Source organism: Schistocerca piceifrons, chromosome X (genome assembly GCF_021461385.2).
Source record: "Schistocerca piceifrons isolate TAMUIC-IGC-003096 chromosome X, iqSchPice1.1, whole genome shotgun sequence".
Classification (NCBI taxonomy): domain Eukaryota; kingdom Metazoa; phylum Arthropoda; class Insecta; order Orthoptera; family Acrididae; genus Schistocerca; species Schistocerca piceifrons.
The window spans coordinates 78249497-78270185 of NC_060149.1; the positions used below are offsets into that span (position 1 = coordinate 78249497).

The window sequence follows — 20689 nt, forward strand, 5'->3', positions numbered from 1 at the left end:
ACCAGTTTTTGAGCAATTTTTGAGACTATTTGCCGTTTGAGTTGAGAGCACCATTGTGCATGTGTGGCTGGAACTAATAGATCTGGAATGTAATTCCTACTCAAGACAAATCCTTTTACTTTAAAAATGTCCAGGAATTATGTATATTGCACTCATCAGAAGTGTGTCCACGTCTCCATAGTGAGGATGCAAATGTGGTAAACAATATTTTGATCAACATATGTGCATGAAAGGCTTTTTCTGATTTTAAAACTAAATGAGTCATGATTATGTGGTAACCTCAATGACAGAAGGTTGTGAAATTTTCTGTCTGTCCATATGCTGACAGTTTGTACCAGGTATAAGTTATCATTATGTCTTCATCACACCAAAAAGAAATAACAATGAAAATGTTTTTTGCAATATGTTGAGAAATATGAAACTAAGCCACATGTAAGATGTTCAGTGTTTCTTGTGCAACTGCAATGCCATGCAGAGCTTCCCAGCCTCCCCCACCCCTTGTTTTTTTTCTCCTCTTTCGCCTTGTTCCACTCACAGCATGGCACGGTACATGAGGAGAGGGTCACTTGGGCAACAGAAATCAGCACCTTGTTCTCAGCCATTCCTGGCTGAAAGCTTTTAGACGAGAATCTAAATCAGGATTAAAACACACTTTTGGTGTATAAAAAACTTAACCAGAGTTCAGTCCCATAAATGAGTGTTGTATCTGAACTTTCCTATTCAAATAAGGAGAATAAATTACAAACGAAATCTGTAATAGAACTGTAGATAAAATTTTATTAACATTCAGTTACATCACAACATTTGTGTTTAAACTGGAATCTAACTGAATCGCTTGACAATCCCACCTGTGATCCAAGTTTGTGGATCACCACAATATTCATGCTGATTGATAAAATGAGAGGCAGGGATATAAACTAGGTACACACTGGTACAGTCCAACTGTAAATCGGAAATTCCTTATGGACTGTGATCATGAATATACTTCCTTATTGACATGGGGTTTCTGCGAATTATGCCATGTTGTAAGGAAAATACTTGTGCCTACAGTGGCCGCGAGAGCCTGTGCTGCATGATCATGAATGTACTTCTTTGCAAATTTCCAAGTAAGTATGTCAGGATACTACACACTGATTCACCATGTTGAATGAATTCATAGCTGATCCCAAAAACAACATGTCATATTTTTTCTAAAAGTCACACTTTTCTATTTGTTGGTCAATTTAATATTACAAGCAAGCCAATGTACAGCTCTGTGAAGACAAGTTCTGTGTTTCAACTGAGAAGTAACTGCATCACTTTTGCCACCTGACATTAGTTGCTGCAATGACCTAGACCACACTTGGGGTTGTCAAATGGTACTAAAAATGTAACTGAAAGTAAAAGGCTGTGTGTCATTTATAGTTGGATACATGCAAACACAAACTATTTGAACTTCATCTGTAACACCAATAATATGAGTTATCTGTCTTTAATTCCAGCCCTTCTAAGCATCTTGGGCTTATAAACAAATTTGAAAAGTGACAAAGTTGATTCATTTCTGCCTGGAAACAGTACTGAACTACATACTTCATTCAATTCTGTTTCGGTGAACTTCATCCACTTGTTTTGTGGATGTCTTATCATGGTAGACTGCTTACAAGAGAAGTTGGTATCATCTTACTGCCAAGAAACTCCTAGAATATTCCTTATCTGTGTTGTCAGCAAGAATGTTGTACCAGCACACACACCTTGATGGTCGTCTACATTGAGAGAAAATACCATTGCTCCTCCATAAGAGCCACTGGCGATATACTTTGCCTGTAACAAGAGAAACAAATCTAATGGTACTCTTTTGCAAATTCCTACTTCAGTGCTGAGCAAACAAAAAAAAAAACCCTCATGAAAATACACATCACTGTCGCTGAGTAAAAGACAATGCATGCTAATAGAGAAACTGTCATAATAAAAGTTGGCAGCAACAGGGTTTGCACACACAGATGTTAACCACAGCAGCATGATGTCTTAACATGACACACTCGCTTTGCTCAATGAGTTACCCTAAAATAATATCCCATACTTCCCTTAGTTTTATACCACCTACATATGACAAGTCACACTGCCAATAAAGATTTGTTTCATTATTTCAGCAGTTCTGTTGTATGCTGTTCAAAACTGAATTTCATGGAGCATAATTCCAAGCACTGAATACTGTGAACCTCATGTAATTTCTCAAATTTTAAGCATTTGCAGGATGGAATCCTATTGTAGGTTCCAAACTGCACATAGTGACTGGAAAAAAATTAATTACAATAAATTAGAAAGATGAAAATTAGTAATCTCCACAAAGATATAATTAACAGCTCCTAACACTATACCATTATCAGGATGTTTATATCAACTCAAATTAAATAAATTTAAATACGCCGAGTCTGATGAGGACTAATAAGTCCTACTGATATGCCTTGGTTCCTGTAGCTGGCCGTTATTCCAACTGCAACAGCTTTGTGGAAAATACAGTGAGGAATTAAGGACTACCTAGCTGCTTGCGTGTAGGTCTGTCACCATGAGAGTGCAGTGTATGTGCACTTAAGCCGATGTGAGAAGCTTCCCAGTGACTGCAGCAGTCCTGTCAATGTAGTTCGAAAGCACTTTTCTACTGTACAGTGTTTTAGTCCACTCAGTTTTGAATCATCATAATACATTTTGAATTTCATGGTCATAAAAAGAATGCATGCTATTAAATATCTAACACTTTTCATTTAATGTTACACAGAAGTATAGAGGCTGGAGCAGGCCTGCAGCTTGCTAAAAAGAAACACTTGTACATCACTCAACATCATTTTTAATGCCCTTTTGTTAAAATTTGTGGAGCGATTCATTTGCTGATTAGGAGTTACACACCAGTCCTACAACAAACATGAGACTACTCGTAAGCTTTGATTTCATGACTGAATAAACTAAAACTAAAAAACTCCGTCCAAGCAGGCCATGAAGGCCCAACAGTACCAACAAGCTGCCTTATACTCAGTCCATAGGCGGCACTGGATTTGGATATGGATGGGCATGTGGTCAGCATACAGCTCTCCTAGCCATGTCAGTTTATGACATTGGAGCCACTCCTCAGTTTGTCTCTCAAGGGCTGAGTGCACTCTGCTTGTGAACAGTGTTCAGCAGCCTGGATGGTTACCCATCCAAGTGCTAGCCCAGCATACAGCTCTTAATTTTGGTGATCTGACAGGAAACGTTTTTACCATTACGGCAAGGCCGTTGGCCTGACTGAATAAACAGTTTCATGAATTTGTGGTTCTGATTGCAGACTCGAGCAGCTATTGTAAACAACTTTGGGAACTGTTCACAAGGGATATTCTTGCAGATTATTTCCAGTGTTCCCACAGTGTGAAATCATTCACTCATCATACGATTACACTGAGTCTCTGAGGTCCAATAGAATTTCAGGAAGTGCCCTTTCAATGTCCGCTGCAAAAGAAGTTGCAGAAGTATTAAAATCACATTCAAAATTATTTAAACCTCTAAATTTAGTGTCAAAGTTCTCTCTCAGAAAGTATAGCTATCAAATCCATTGAAATGTTCATTCAGTGCCTACTTTTCAGATTTCTTCTATGTACAATTAGCATATTGTTTGGAAAGTACACGCATTCAAAGTTGTGCTCAAGACATTCGGATGCTTGGTCAGATCAGTTAGAAAAGTAAGATCTAATACCCAATGGGTGTAGTACACCACAAAAATGAGGCACATCATAATATTCTCAGTTGAATTCTTCCAGGAAAGATGTGAACTGCCGATGCCCCAAACCATGTCATATGAGTGTATTGTATGCAATTTGAAACTACAACTGTAATGCCATTTTTACTGCCACATCTTAATCACATTTACTCCGAATTTAAAAGTAGGATCATCAGTGAAGTACATGGGGTTGCCCAGAATCCTGGAAAACTTAGAGGAAACTTGAGGAATTTTTGCATTTTCCCTAAAAACTCTGGAAAAAGTATGGTATCTGATTTGCTTCTGGGCAGAGATATTTGCTTGCCTTTTGCTTGGCTCAGTGCAGTGCTGCTCTCACAGTTCACTCACAGCGTGGGGTGTGTGTGTGTGGATCTGAGTAACAATATTAATTAGTTGCAACCTTAGAAAGTGGATATCTGGCACAGAACTAAAAAAAAGCTCTAGGTCAATGTGACACATCAAAGAAAAATATCTTGACATTCTGGAATGAGTGCATCAGATTTATGAAGGTTATGGAATCAAAAAGTCTAGGTGAATTGTCCCTTTTACAAAGGGCATCCCATGATTAGACCCAGAAGTAGCAATTAACACTGACCATGACAAAAGACAGGTATAGCACAAGAACACATCTCATTACCTTAAATCACATTTTTAGTCATGAGACTCATGCATTGCCCAGGAGTTCCAAACTCGAGTAGAAATCATGTCAGGACAGGATATCCTCAAAGAATTTGATGGGGATCATGTTCGTGTCAGTCAGTTCTGGATTACCATATTTACTCGAATCTAAGCCGCACCTGAAAAATGAGACTCGAAATCAAGGAAAAAAAAAAAAATTCCCGAATCTAAGCCGCACCTGAAATTTGAGACTCGAAATTCAAGGGGAGGGAAAAGTTTTAGGCCGCAGCTCCAAATCGAAACAAAGTTGGTCCATTGTAATATAAGACACAATTTAGGTCGAATGAATGACGATACAGCTACAGTAGTTTGGTTGGAGTCGTAAGCTTAGTTAAGCTTTACCAGGTAGCCATTGCTATGCGCCAGGCGCTCCGTCCGTATTTATACGGGTACCCTTCCTTTTGCACATGCTTTGTCTGGTTTAAATCGTTTGCTTATTTTGCTTTGATCTGATAAGTGTCGTTTTCTTTGTTATAGGTGTTGTAGAGGTAATTTCACTACATAAAGGAAAACACTTGTGTGGAATTTATACTGTAAACGACCACCTTTATCGTACCGCACAAAACACACTTGATACATACGTTAACGCGGGAAAACGAACACTCCTCGTGTCCTCCAAAGAACCCCGCTCGTAAAGAGAATCTCTCAGTGTCTTGTCGACTATCGACTTGTCACTCCCACACAGCCCCCCCCCCCCCCCCCCCTGAAGTGCGGAGCACCTGGTATGGTGGGGTACTTAAACTTCACCTCTCGGCCTGCCCGAGTGCGGATAGTGCGGGTGTGGGTGCTGCTTGCTGATTCTGTTGCTGCATTAGGTCCCCTGGTGTGGGGCTCATGTGGGACACAGCTGCCTGGTTCTGCGGAAGGTGTGGGTTCGTTGCAAATTGTGTCTGAAGTCGTCTGTGAGACTGTCGTCAGTGCTGGCATTGTCCAAGCGGGTTTTACTCGCTCAATGGAAACTTTGGTCGACTTTCCCTGGAGGAGGATATCCATTGTGTGTGTGTCACGTCCTAGCACTTGGTATGGTCCAGTGTACGGTGGCTGTAACGAATGACGTACCAGGTCTGTGCGGAGCATGATGTGGGAACAAGTATCGAGGGACTTGTGTATGAACACTGGATGCGTGTCGTGCTGAGACGTCGGGGCTGCACGTAGTGTCTCTGCCTGCTTCCTCATTTGTTGCAAGAGGTGGGGTAGTTGTGTGTCATCTGGGAGAGGAACTGGTGCAAGGAATTCTGCTGGAACTCGGAGTGGTTCTCCGTATACCAACTCTGCCGAGGAACAATTGATGTCCGTTTTTAATGCGGTCCGTAACCCCAACAAAACCAATGGCAACGCTTGAGTCCATGAGTCCTCGTGGCACATCAGGGCAGCCTTTAAGGTCCGGTGCCACCTTTCCACCAAACCGTTGCTGGCCGGGTGGTAGCTAGTAGTACGGTTTCGTTGGAAGCCGCAGAGTTTTGACAGTTGTTGGAACAGTGTTGACTCGAACTGGCGTCCTTGGTCGGTGGTAACGAAAAATGGGCACCCAAAACGAGCCATCCAAGTTTCCAAGAATGCGCGTGCAGTAGTCTCTGCAGAAATGTCCCTGATTGGTGTAGCCTCTGCCCACCGCGTGCAACGATCCACTGCCGTAAACAAGTACCTGTAACCTTCTGAAGGGGGGAGGGGTCCAACCAAGTCAATGTGTACATGCCCAAAACGTGCTGTTGATTTTGGGAATTGTCCTACTGGAGCGTGAACATGGCGTCCCACTTTGCTACGTTGACACTGATAGCAGCTGCGGGCCCACTCCCGTGTATCTTTCTTGATTGAAGGCCACACAAAACGGTCCGTCACTAATTTCACTGAGGCATTGGTTCCCGGATGTGCCAGGTTGTGAATGCTGTCGAATGCCTTTCGTTGGAACTGGGGGGTGATGTATGGGCATGGTCTAACCGTGGAGGTGTCGCACCATACCTTACATGGGCTGCAGGGGACGTCCACAAGTTGTAAATGTAGGCCAGTGGATGGGTCTGCCAACAAGGATTGCAGCTGCACATCTGAAGCCTGAGCCGTTGCCAATTCGGAATAATCTAACATTGGACTTATCCCATTAATACGTGAGAAATAGTCTGCCACAATGTTTTCGGCACCATGGATGTGACGCACGTCTGTCGAAAACTGGCATATAAACTCTATATGGCGGGCCTGGCGGGGGGAACATGAATCGCTGACTTTGTAGAAAGCTGCCACGAGAGGTTTGTGGTCGGTGTATATGGTGAATTGCCAGCCCTCTACTAAGGGGCGGAAGTGCCTGACGCTTTCATACATTGCGAGGAGTTCCCTGTCATATGCACTCCAACGAGTTTGACTCATCTGTAGTTTTTGTGAGAAGAAACTTAGTGGCTGCCAATGACCCTTCACTCTCTGGTGCAGTGCTGCCCCGATTGCGACTTGGCTTGCGTCCACTACTATGGCTAGCTGAGCTCCTGGTGCAGGGTGTGCAAGCCCCACTGCGTTGTGAAGGCTGTTTTGCAGTGCCTTGAAAGCCGAGTCCATCTCGGGTGTCCATGGGAGTGGGCGCTTGCCAATTTTGTTGTGTCCGGCCAAGGCATTGTTCAATGGCGTCTGGATTGCTGCTTTTCCGGGGAGGTGGCGACGATAGAAATTTATCATCCCTAGGAACCGTCGGAGATCGTGGTAGGTTTGAGGCCGTGGTAGGGTACGCAACAACTCCAGCTTTTCTGGCAGTGGGAAAATGCCCTGAGCTGACACTTTATAACCCAGGAAGGTTACAACGGGTTCCCCAAACACGCACTTGTCCTTGTTAAGTGTAATTCCATGAGCGCTAAGCCTGCTTTGCACCTCGCTTACGTGTTTCTGATGGTCAGAAACATTCTCCAAAAACACCAGAATATCGTCTAAATAGGCGAAACAATATGGTAGTCCTCTTAGTACGCTGTCTAGGAACCGTTGCTATGTCTGGGCCGCATTTTTCAGCCCAAATGGCATCACCAAAAATTCAAACAGCCCGAATGGGGTTGTCACTGCAGTCTTTGGTATGTCCTGCTCTGCCATTGGGATCTGATTATAAGCCTTACGGCAATCCAAAACACTGAATATGGATGCCCCGGCCAGTGAATGGGTGAAATCCTGTATATGTGGCACAGGGTATCTGTCTGGAATAGTTCGGGCGTTCAAAGCTCGATAATCACCGCACGGGCGCCATGACCCATTCTTTTTATGGGCAAGATGCAGAGGAGAGGACCACGGACTGTTGGATGGCTGTATAGTTCCTTCCTGTAGCATCTCGTTGAAAATGGCCTTGGTTTCCCGCAAGCGATCAGGTGCAAGCCTGCGAACACGTGAGGAGACTGGTGGGCCTGGAGTTGTCCGGATGTGGTGCACCGTCTCATGCTTCGCCCTGCTCTTTCTTGTTCCCTGTTGTGGTTTGGGTGTCGCCTTTGTGGTTGAAACAGCAGGAGCCTGTTGTTGTGTCGTTAACTGTTTTGATGTCGTTTGAGCCATGTGCCGGTCAGCTTCCTTCGATGCTATGGTGTCCTCCCAGGTGGGTGCACTGAGGTTATCTACCCTTTGGCATGCATGAGATGTCGGACATCCTTGTATTCCCAGAATAACAAATCCATTGACAGAATGGACGAGTTGTGACTTGTGTAAGTCTACGGACAATGCATGTTTTGCCAGGAAATCAGCACCTAGTATAGGTTGATCGATATCGGCCATAACGAAGGTCCAGTTGCATTCTTCTGGTAGCCCAATGTCCACTGGCAGTGTTTTCTGTCCATATGTGTGGATGACTGAGTCGTTGACTGCTTTCAAGGTGGTCTCTTCAGTGCGTTTATCTGAAGGGAAGAAATTTACAGGCAGAGTGCTGACATCTGAGCCGGTGTCGACCAAGAACATCCATCCTGTAGAGCGATCAGGAACGAAAAGTCTTTGTGAAGCAGCGTATCTTACAGCTGTGGGAGAAGTCGATCCACATAACGTAGGCTCGTGCTGAAATGGGGGTGTTCCCCTTCCATGCGTCTGTGAGTTTAGGCGCAGTTGTTTGTTGTCACGGTCGGCTGCGCCTAAAGCAGGCCGTGGGATGCGTTTGGGTGTGAGCACGGCGTCTTACACTTCGTAGCTTGCGCGCCGAAGCGCTGGTGGAACCAGCAATAACCGGTGCCGTTGTTTGCGAGACGCGGCGGTCGCGTCGGCTGGCGACGACGCGTGTGTGTGTCAGCCGCCGCAACGTCGCATGGCTCTAGCCGCTGCAGCTGGGCGGTCAGCTGATCGATGGCAGCGCGGAGAGATCGGAAATCTTCGGTCGCGTCCGGCGCTCGTCGTGCGGTCGTGGCAGCACAAGCTGGAGGCGCTGCGTCGACCGGCTCCGGCCGTGCTCGGCTGGTGTCGTTGGCCGAAGTGGTTGCGGCGGCGGCCAGTGTGGCGCGCGAGTCGAACAGGGAATGCGCTCTATCGGCTACTTGCAGCAACTCGCTTAATGGCCGGCCCTCGTAAGCAATTAAGGTTAAGCCCACCTGCGGAGGTAACTGCTGTTGCCATATGTGCAAAAGTAATGTGTCTGAGAACACGGAAGGGTCCACCATAGCACGTAAATGCCGGTAAAAGTCTGAAGGTGACCTGTCACCGCGTTTCTCGTGGTACAGGAGCTGTGATATCCGCTGATCCACAGGTTTTGTACAACGCGAAATTAAAGCCGTCTTGAGGGTGGCGTAGGCTTGTTGTGGTGGGGGTTGCATAATTATATCCGATACCACTGACGACGCACGTTGGTCCAGGTTGCATATCACGAGCGTGAACTGTTCAAAATCGTTGACTATTTGTTGCTGCACAAAAATGTTCTCCATAATAGCGAACCAAATTTCCGGACGCTCGGGGACAAAAGGTGGGGGTCGAATTTGTAACCGCGACGCAGGTGGCCCACGATCACTGGTGAACGGAAAGTGCGAAACTCGTGGGAGCGGTACCGACGCGGGTGATGAAAACGGGAGCACTTTGGGTCTGACATCGGCGTGTCCTGCGCGCTGGTTGTGCGAGGCAATGTCCTGTGGCGGCGGCGCGTGACCCGCCGGCACACGCGGCGCACTTGGAAATGTAATGTCGTGGGCGAAGTCGGTTTGAGATGTAGGCATCCGTGGCACTGTGAACTGAGGGTTTTGCTGCATCGTATCGAGCTCCTTTTTGATGTTTTGGATGACGCCGTCGATGTCGCGGAAGAGGTTCTGTGCAGACGACATGTCGATACGAGACGTCGCGGAAAATATCTCAAGAAACTTGCCTACTGTCACACTGCTTAGTTACGGGGTCACCACTTATGTAGAGGTAATTTCACTACATAAAGGAAAACACTTGTGTGGAATTTATACTGTAAACGACCACCTTTATTGTACCGCACAAAACACACTTGATAAATACGTTAACGCGGGAAAACGAACACTCCTCGTGTCCTCCAAAGAACCCCGCTCGTAAAGAGAATCTCTCAGTGTCTTGTCGACTATCGACTTGTCACTCCCACAGTGTTTACGTCTCTCTAAGCTGAAAATGCATTACTGAACTGTGTCATGATTGTTTGTCGCATTCTGATAGTGTGTGTTTACGGCCTGTTGCCGCTCGCGGCATGGCTTGCTTTTGTGCGCGCAACCGCCGCTTACAAAAAAAAGAGGAATCGTCTCATGTGTGAAACAATGGCAAGAGACTGCTATTTTTTTGTTACTTACACCACTGCTTTCTTTGATAATGATAAGCAAGAACCAAATAATAGACTGCGTATGATAAATGATGTTCTGAACGAGAGTGTAGCGAAAATTTTTCTCCGTTTGAAAATCTTTGCTGGCGTCTCTTTAGTACATTACATTCTGCACAGAAATTAGTCATCTTAGATTTAAAAATCTAGTCAGTTGCTGTGCTTCATTTCTGACTGTATCACTATTAGGTATAAGAATAATACGAATATAAACATGACAAGATACATATACTCTTCCGCGTTTACTGTTGTCTCACTCTAGTTTCGTAGTTTATTAGGCAGACAGGATTAGATAGCAGCAAACACGAAAGAATACATGGCAAAATGTTTATATTCGTATTATTCTTATGGTGAAGAGAATACTGCATGTGATTCACAATTCATCAAGTTCCTATTAGCAACCATCTCTTCTCACAGGTAGGAAAAAATTCAGAACGTGGAGTTGGCCATATTGACAAACATCCCAAACAGTCTTGCCAGTCGGATTTTCGTGGTACATTGAAATGCTGCTACATTCGAAGATGAACAATACGGAATTTGTATTTACTTCGTTGGATAACGTATGAAAATGCAGTGGTCAAAACTCGAGGTGGAGAAGAAAAGCTCGTCTTCCACCTTTTTTTTTTTTTTTTTTTTTTGTTTTTTTTTTTAATTTATTTACTGACGCAGAGGTTTTGGCGCCAGTATTTATCTTTGTGCCTACAAAGCATACCTGTGTAGCGCTACGTATATTTGATGGCAGAAGTTAGTTGTGGCGGCGCATTTCAACATTTTTCAAAACTTCCGCTTGCTTTGCACTCGATTCTAAGCCGCAGGTGGTTTTTTGGATTACAAAAACCGGGAAAAAAGTGCGGCTTAGATTCGAGTAAATACGGTATGGCCATCTGGATCAAGAGCGGACATGAAAACGTGAGGTGGTTTATTGGGGTTGTTTGCAGTCTCTTCCATGATGATGCCAGCCTTGAATGAGGTTACTCTGATAACTCCATTCTGGTGAAAAATATTACCGAAACCTCTCTCACAGCTACTCATGATGCAGTCGAGATCACAGAGGTTTGTTAGATTGAAGTAGTAGTTCCACCACTAAAACCTAATTTCTTATGACTTCTTTTCATGTTCATGTCTGTGTCCTTATCAGACTAATCTATTACTATTACACCCATAATTGTTTTCAGAATGAGATTTACACTCTGCAGCGGAGTGTGCGCTGCTATGAAACTTCCTGGCAAATTAAAACTGTGTGCTGGACCGAGACTCGAACTCGGGACCATTGCCTTTCGTGGGCAAGTGCTCTACCAACTGAGCTACCCAAGCACGACTCATGCCCCATCCTCACAGCTTTACTTCTGCCAGTATCTTGTCTCCTACCTTCCAAACTTCACAGAAGCTCTCCTGCAAACCTTGCAGATGGCAGAGCATTTGCCTGCAAAAGGCAAACGTCCCGAGTTCGAGTCTTGGTCTGGCACACAGTTTTAATCTGCTAGGAAAAGCATGTTTATCATGAACACCAACATCCAGACTGAACTGAACTCCTGGTTGGAATGTGCTGCTATTTACACAAAGAGTATTCCTAAATATACATGAGAAATTTCGAGAACCTTTCAGAAATGATAAATATTAAATGTCAAATAATTGCTGGTGAGCGGCTGTGAACTGGTGAGTCACAACACACCAGCCAACAGTGCTAAGCACAACTCATGGCATTTATCCCTCTCCTGAAGGAACAGTGATCCACTGTTGCAGAAGTTCTCATCAGAGCTGACTACAGACACCCTGTCTTTAGGTCTTGTCAGTGGCCTCTTGTAAGGCAGCAGTAGTGGATTTTTTCATTCTGGTGGTGTAGTGACACCTCCTTCACTATGATCATAGAATGTAGGCCCTCCTATTGAAACTTCACAATTGTCAAGCAGGTCCTCAGTCTCCTTGAATGAGAAGTCCACATTGTTGACATGCATCTCATGATTGCAGTAGCACTTCATACAAAGGAGATGGACACCAGCTCTCGTGATTTTGTCTTCTTGGTGAAGGGTGTTAATCCTCAAATTCATATCTGACATCCAAGAAATGACAAAGGATATGATATGGTCCAAAGTAGCATTTTAGTAACTTTTCCAATAATTCCACTTTTTGTGCAGATGTAAAAACCCATACCAAGTCTCCCAGACTGTACTTCAATAGCCAGTGCGTGGCATTATAGTGCTCTCAGTCCTTTTTCTGGGCATCTAGAGTTCAGATGCAAGCCAGCTGTCTTGCTTCTTTGGTCCTGATGCAGTGTTTCACATAGTCCTCCTGAGTCTCAACATCAAGAGCATATTGGCCAGTATCTTATTAAAGCATTCTGTGAGGCCATTCATATGTGGGTGGTAAGCAGTTGTCATCTTGTGAGTGGTGTAACAACATGAAGTTACCTCTGTCCAAGTGTTAACTGGAAAAATTTCTCTACAATCAGAAAGCATCACACTGAGTGCTCTGTACTTCATAATGATAACTGCTACTCTGAGGTGACAAAAGGCATGGGATAGTGATAGTATTCCATACACAAGGTATAAAAAGGCAGTGCATTGGCAGAGCTGTCGTTTGTACTCAGGCGACCCATGTTTCCAACATAATTATGGCCGCATGATGGGAATTAACAGGCTTTGACTGCGGAATTGTAATTGGAGCAAGATACATGAGACATTCTATTTTGGAAATCGTTAGGGATTAGTGATGGGGAGCTCGTGAATGAGTCGTTCAAATGAACGCTTCACTCCAGTGAAGTGTGAACTAACCACTCAATTTCAATGAACTGGTACTTCAAACTCTTCACAGATAGCACACTCCACACTTTTTTTCTAGTTCACTCACACTCTCCCACTACATTGGCGCTACGTCACTCATCCTCCCTTCACTTCAGTCCTCCCTCTACTGCCTGTCGACGAATCGCGTGGTGTTTGTGGGGAACGATAGGTTTACGAGGGGGTTGGGGAGGTGAGGGGCAAGGAGAATGCAGCGTCAGCTGCTTCCTGCAGTGCTGACATCATTACCCGTGACTATTTGTGCAGTTAAACTTCGCGTCTACGGGTAGCCTACCGTTGGCAGCACTTGCAGACAAATGAATATTAAAGATACAAACAAAGAAGCTGGCTGTGTGAGCACGCACAGCCAACATGAAAATAAAAGGTTTGTTAATAACACTGAAAGAGGGATTTTACGTGAAATCGTACCAATGACTACAGGTGACAGTTTACGTTTTGAATCTGGAGGGTTATTATTCTCAACAAAAATAAAATCTACAGGAAAACTTCTGAATAATTACTTAACATAGGTATATAGACTTTGTGACAGTGGTAAACATACTCATTTTATTTTGGATTAAGTTTTAAAAGGAACATAAAATTGGACTGCATTTCGTTGGTAGCCCTAGTTTTCAGTCCATGAATACAACAAATAATGTTTAATTTGGCAGATAAAGACTTTTTTGGGTGCTTCATGAGAAAATGTCTAGCAAGATTAAATGTAATACTTTCTTTATACGTGACAGGCTCCTCTGTTTATCTTTCCTTTGTCCCCCTCGACCATGCTCTATTTAAGTTAACTCAGACGCTGTAAGAGCATAAAACGTTGCGTGCACATTACTGCATAGTTCGGCCATCTGTTGGTAAAATTATGAAGTATTACGAAGCTTTAGTGTACGAGCGAGGTGAAGTGTGCGCAGCTGCGGCTGAGCGGCGAACTGGGCAACTTCGCCAGGCTTCCGTACTTCATGAATGAACTACTTCATTTGAATGCTTCACGGCAAAGAGTGAAATGAATGAAGTAGTTCACGGGAATGAACGAGTTCGACCCATCTCTAGTAGTAGGGTGCAAATCGCATGAAGCAATGGACCCAAGTTGTCATCAAAGTACTGCTGCAAGCTCCTGGTGGCTTGTGGGCTGTGTTTACATGGAATGGACTGGGTCCTCCAGTCCAGCTAAGACCAATCTCAGCCATTTAGGGACTTCATGTTCCCAAACAACAATGAGATTTTTATGGATGACAGTGCACCATGTCACCGAGCCACAACTGTTCACAGTTGGTTTGAAGGACATTTTGAGTGAATGATTTGGCCATCCAGATCACCCGACACGAATACCATCTAACATTTATGGGAGGGGTCAGTTCATGCACTAAATCCTGCACTCTCAACACCTTTGCAATTATGGACTGCTGTAGAGGCACCGTGGCTCAATATTTCTGCAGGTGGCTTCCAATGACTTGTAGAGTCCATGTCACGTCGAGTTGCTGCCCTATGCCAGGCAAAAGAAGGTTTGACATAATATTAGGAGGTATCCCATGACTTTAGTCACCTCAGTGTGCAAGGTGCCTTACAATTTCCAAGCTTCGGCAGTCAGCACAAATTGATGACAGCACAGTGAGGGGTAGCCAGTGCAGACTAATGTCCATTGATTTCCAGTTGTGGACTCCAGGAACCTCCAAAAGAGACCAATTCCAATCCAGTGGAATGCTGCTGCTGCAGGTGGAATTGGTACCAGTGCCCATGGATGTAATTGTGGCATGTGCTTGCTTTACTGGGATTCCTTACAGTGGCTCACATAGTGCTTATTGGATTGGTGGAGGCCTGACCAGCAATACGTGTGTCTGTCAGATTCTGTCTAGAGGGTTAATGAATCCCAAATACCATTTGTTGGGAGTGTTACGGAAAAACTTCAAGGTAGCTAGCTGTAGATAAGTTAGGATGACAAGCAACCATTTCCGTCCCATCAGATCATATCATAGTTCCTCTTATACAATGTTCTATTTTTGAATTGGAATTCTCCTTTGGTCAGTTCCTCCTCCAAGACTTTCAGCAGTCCTGGATCTTCCCCCTGTTCCATGGAAACATCATTTAATGTAGTGATAACTGATTTCATCCATGCTGCTGTGTTCCACCAAAGGATTCCTTGAAAGGCAGTCAGCTTTCACTTCTGTATATCACTGTGATGTCATACTGGAGCCTCAGTGCCCATGCCAATCAACCCAACAGATCTTTCAGGCTAATCTACCAGCCTAGAGAATGGTGGTCCACCACAACAGTGAATGGTTTACCAAATTAGTACAGATGGAGCTTGATGGCTCTCATTCTTTGGTGCAGAATAGTCATTCTGGACTTTGAGAGTACTTAGGAAGCAAAAGTTATCATCTTTTAGCAATTTCAACTCAGAGGCTGTCAGGAGTTATGAAGGCAATGTTATCCCAGTCAGCCTCAATGTGCCAGTAGTCTGACCACATGTCTACAATCAAGATATACTTTGCTCCTTTCAAGCAGTCCCGGGTGTCATCCATGGGCAACAATGGGTAAACATCTTATTTCATGATTTTGTTCAGTCATCAATAGTTGACGCAGTAATGCTATGTCATCGTTCTGCTTCACAAGGACCATAGGAGAGGACCAAGGACACTCTGAAGGTCCCATGATGTGACCTTGCAGCATATTTCTCCACCTCTTCCCAGATTATCCACCATTCACTGGTGATGCTCTATATGAGTGCTGACTAATTGGACAATGATCCCCAGTACTGATATAGTGTTTTATCATAGGCTTTCTGGTCTGACTTTTCTCCACTCTGGATCTGAAAGCATCCAAGAACTGGTGCAGGATGGCTAACACTCAGTGATGTTCCTCGGTCAGGCTAAATCCTTGATATTAGCTTCCTCCACTGCATTGTCTGTAGTGGGGACACAGCACAATTCATTGTGGCTGGTACTAAGCTGTCATTCCTTGGCTGGTTTGGCCTTTCTATGCACATAGCTTTAGGGATGAGTTTTGGCTGCTCATGATAGTGATCCAGAGTTCTCCTTGACGACCTGTGATGAGTATGATCCTTGCTGGTATGTAGATTTAATTTGTAATCCTGAGTAGCTTTTTGCACCCAACAAAAGTTTCACAGTTTAAATGAGCATCCAGATTGATGACTGGAACTAGTCTTGTTGATGATAACATCTTCAAAGGCAAATAACCACCACAGTAATCTTTGTTGAGTGTGCTTGGTGGAATAGCTTTGCCAATCTGGAGCAATGACCTTCTTCAGTCTATGACTGCTTGCGATGCCTGCAAGACATCCCACCCGAGGCTAACATTATGACTTCATTCTGTTAAAACGATGAATTCAAAAGGCTGTGTTTTTTCATTGATCGTTATTCTTGCAATACATGTTCCCATTTGTGACCATCAGCACAATCACATTCATATCATGAAACAAGTCTTTTTTAGCTGGTGATGATAAGCACTTGACAGGACACAGAAACAAGCCCGAGTCAAATAGCACCCAGACAGGTTCACCACCATTGAGATTTCCTGGTAACTGTTGTCCATGGAGGATTTACATCTGCGATGGCCTCACCTGCATAAATGGTCACTTTGTTTAGTTATAACGAATTCAGCAGCTAGGCAAGCAGCTGGTACCTACCTCTTTACAGTTATGGGCTTTGTCCTATAGGTCGACTGCAATCGTCTGCAGTAGACTGGCATGACGGTTGACATCTGGCAACATAGTAGTCATTGAACACTCATTTTAATTCTCTCAGTAGTACACGTCATCTCCGTCCTAAAATTTTTGTTTTTCTGTAAGAGTGTTGTACCTGGCATAGAAGGTGGTTGTACCTGTGTTGGTTGGATACTGGGCTGTCATTTGACAGCTGTGGCATAAGTCTGAGTTGGCCAAGTTCATTCTACAAATTCTCTTTTACCTACTGATGATGTAAGGGCGTTGCCAATGATGGCTGCTATCTCCTGTTTACTTGGTCCAACAATTCTGGCTGGCATACATTGCTATATCTCTTCTCTGTAGTGTCGCGTCGGAGAGGAATTGTTACCGTTGTGGGAGGAAAGGTCACGTGAAGGTTCAATGCAGACAGCCGCAGTGCTATGCTCGTAAACGCCACGGTCACCAGGCGAATGAGTGTTTTAGTAAGCAGAATGGTAAAGGGAATAAACAGGAAAAAGCGTTAAACAGGAACAGGAGTGTTTCGTCCATCGGAAGACATTCCCAGTAAGCAGAAGTATGGTGAAAACTAGTACAGAGACAGATTGTTGCTTGATGGCTGTTGTAAGGAATAACAGATGTAAGTTTTTGATTGATACAGGGGCACATGTATCTGTTGCTAGTCTAGACCTCGTGGGCAGGAGAAGACTAGGTACTCCTAGGTATACATTATGTGGAGTAGGAAATAATGAGTTGCAATCATTGGGTACAACACAGCTCGATTTTAAGATTGGAACTGTAGAGTTCGGAGAGCAAATGGAAGTGTTGCCAACTGTGGGACAAGGGTATTCTGTGATTCTCGGACTGGACTTCCTCGATAAACACCATGCCAAAATTAATCTTTCACAGTGTACAGTTGAACTTAGTGGAAACTTGTTTTCAATGGGTACAACAGCTGTAAATGTTTCTACGTCACGAGGTGCATCCGTTGCTAAGATGTCACCAATTGAACCGTGTACAAGGGCATTAAAGATGATTATGCATGTCAAAGTGCCTTCAGGTACAGGGAAGTTAGTTTGGTTGTCAGTAGGTACCGATGTACCACAGCAGAGACTATGTGTGGTGGAGCCACTGCAGAGCAATGAAGCATTGGATGAAATGCATTGTTTTATTAGGAGGAGTATTGCGTGCGTAACGGATATAAATGGGGAACTGATGATTCCGCTCAGTGTAGATAATTTTGGGGCAGATGAAGTGGATCTCCCAAAGGGTTTAGTGATAGCAAGTTTGGAAATACTCAACGATGAGGATATAGGTGAATCCCAAGGTGATTATAATGTCAAGCAAACCGTCAAGGCATCTGTACTACGTGATAAGATTCGTCATTTGGAGAATGGTGACCGGGAAGCTATGGAAGCTTTGTTATTAGAGTATTTAGATTTGTTTAATTCAGACGGTCCATTACCAGCAACTCCTATTACTCAGCACCGTATACCGACTGGTGATAGTCCACTGGTCTATAGAAAACCATACAGGATAGCGAAACACCTACAACCACTAGAGGAAGACTTTATTAATCAACAGCTAAGGGATGGTATTATAGAGAACAGTGAAAGCCCGTGGTCTGCCAACATAGTGGTAGTTCCTAAGAAGTCATTGGACGATACTAAAAAGTATAGGTTTTGTTGTGACTATCGTTTTTTGAGCGCACGAACTGAAACAGATGCGTATCCAATACCGAACATCACGGAAACATTGGACAACCTAGGTCGGTGTAAATATTTTTCGACACTAGATCTAAAGAGTGGGTACCATCAGATAGAACTAAGTCCCGAGGATAGACTGAAGACAGCCTTTACAACAAGCCTTGGTCACTTTCGGGTATCGCAGAATGCCATTTGGGTTGAAAACCGCTCCTGCTACTTTCCAGCGTCTGTTAGATGGTGTGCTTCAGGGACTGAAACCGAATATTGCTATGGTATACCTCGATGATATTGTTACTTTTTCGCGTAATATAGAAGAGCATGTGGAACGACTGAACGAAGTATTTAGTAGGCTAAGAGCGGCAAATCTTACACTTAATGTTGAGAAATGTCAGTTTGCTCAGACGCAAGTGACTTATCTTGGGCATATTATCAGTCAGGATGGGGTAAGAATGGATCCTCGTCTAACGTCAGCTATGTGTGATTTTCCAGTACCACAGACCACTAAACAAGTTCAGCAATATGTCGGTTTATGTAATTACTGCAGACGATATGTAAAGGGGTTCATGGAAATTGCACATCCATTAACGAGATTGTTAAAGAAAGGTGTTAAATTTGAATGGACAGCACAGTGTCAGGAGGCATGCGAGAAGCTCAACAGATATTAACATCAGACCCAGTGTTGATACTTCCTGATTTCAAACAAGAGTTCATACTATCTTGTGATGCTAGTAATATTGCTGTAGGTTGTATTCTTTCTCAGGAACATCCAGTGGCTTATGCTTCCCGGCAACTGAATAAGGCAGAGAAGAATTATTCAACTACAGAGAAAGAAATGTTAGCAGTGATTTACGGTATCTCGTATTTTCGCTATTATTTATATGGGCGTAAGTTCAAGGTGATTACAGATCACGCAGCATTGAAGTGGTTGTTGAGGTTGAAAGATCTTTCGAGTCGTTTAACGAGATGGGCACTGAAACTAAGTGAATTTGACTACGAGGTAATTCACAAACCAGGGGTAAAACATACGAATGCAGATGCGCTTAGTAGAAAAATAGCAGCTGTACAAGTTGTGGGCATAAATGAGAAGGAGTGGATAAAGGCGCAAGCCACTGACAGAGAGTGTCAATTGTTCCGAACGCAACCGCAGTTTGAAATGCAGGATGGGTTGCTTTGCAGAAAGACGAAGTGCAGACTACGCGTCATAGTTCCGGAGCAATGATGTAGAGTAGTATGTGCAAAATTGTATACCGTGTGCGCAGAGAGCAGATTTAAGTCATCAGAAAATTCAGTTACAGAGACTACCTGAAGCAGATCGTCCATTCGCATTCATAGGATTCGACATAATCGGGGCATTTAACAAGACCCATGCGGGTAATCGATACGTATTAACAATATTAGATCATTTTTCCCGACGCCTGGTAATGGTAGCTACTCCAGATCAGAAGGCAAGCACTGTTTTGCAAGCCTTAGTAAATAACTGGTTGCTGAAGTATGGTGTGCCTGATACTATAATTACATATCAGGGTAGTAACTTTATGTCGGAGCTGATGAAGCAGTTATGCCGTTTACTGAAAGTTAAGAAATTGCGGACAAGCCCATTTCATCCTCAGTCGAATGGACGAACAGAACGAGTTCATAGGACGTTAGTTATGATGATTAGTTATTACGTAAATTCAGAACACATGGATTGGGACGTGTATTTAAATCTGTTGACAAGTGCATATAACGCGAAAGTTCATACAGGAACGGGCTATCTCCATATGAGGTAAGGTAATTTATGGTTGGAAAATGCCATCACCATTTGATGCGCTCAAACCTCATGTAGGTTCACAGGGTGAGTCAGTGAAGAATTTCGCCAAGAAATTGAGAGAGATTTGGCAAAGGGTATGGCGTGCTAATACTAGAGCTTTGGAGAAACAAGAGAGTATTGGGCAAAGAACAGGTACACTGCCACAATACAGAATTGGTCAATGGGTATTGTTGGCTAATCCTTATGTTCCGAAGGGTAAAACAAAGAAGTTTTTGACAAAATATTCTGAACCGTATCAGGTAAATGAAATAGTGTCTCCAGTGAACGTAAAGTTGCAGTTACCAACCAAATCGTCAGTAGTTCATGTGAGTAGGATTAAGCCATTTAAGGGCGCAGTGGGTGTGTTACCGCAGATTGCTCCAGCAGTAACAAAGGGTGTGAGGGTACCGAAGCTAAAAGAACAGCAGAGGAATGTTCCTTATGCACTTAGGTCTAGGGATAAGTAGATTAAGTGTCCTCGGGGAGGAACATGTGGTATTCATTGTTCTTAGGTAATAGGGTATGTGTAGATTTTACTTGTCATTTGTGTGTTTTAGACGTGGTAAGGAAGGGAGCGATTGTCATGATTTCCTTTT

At 43.8% G+C, this 20689-nt stretch overlaps 1 protein-coding gene across 7 annotated transcripts in view; it reads right to left on the minus strand.

Annotated features, from left to right (window-relative positions):
* Window positions 1–752: 752 nt before the first annotated feature.
* The window catches only part of LOC124721481 (acidic mammalian chitinase-like), a 205804-nt gene continuing 185867 nt past the window's right edge, over window positions 753–20689 (minus strand). For 6 of the 7 annotated variants that reach the window (XM_047246484.1, XM_047246485.1, XM_047246483.1 and 3 more), the window contains one exon: window positions 753–1800. In XM_047246484.1, the coding sequence (XP_047102440.1) occupies window positions 1660–1800 (141 nt within the window). In that variant the 3' untranslated portion in view covers window positions 753–1659. The remainder of the gene's footprint in view (window positions 1801–20689) is intronic. The other variant, XR_007006338.1, reaches the window with a different exon arrangement.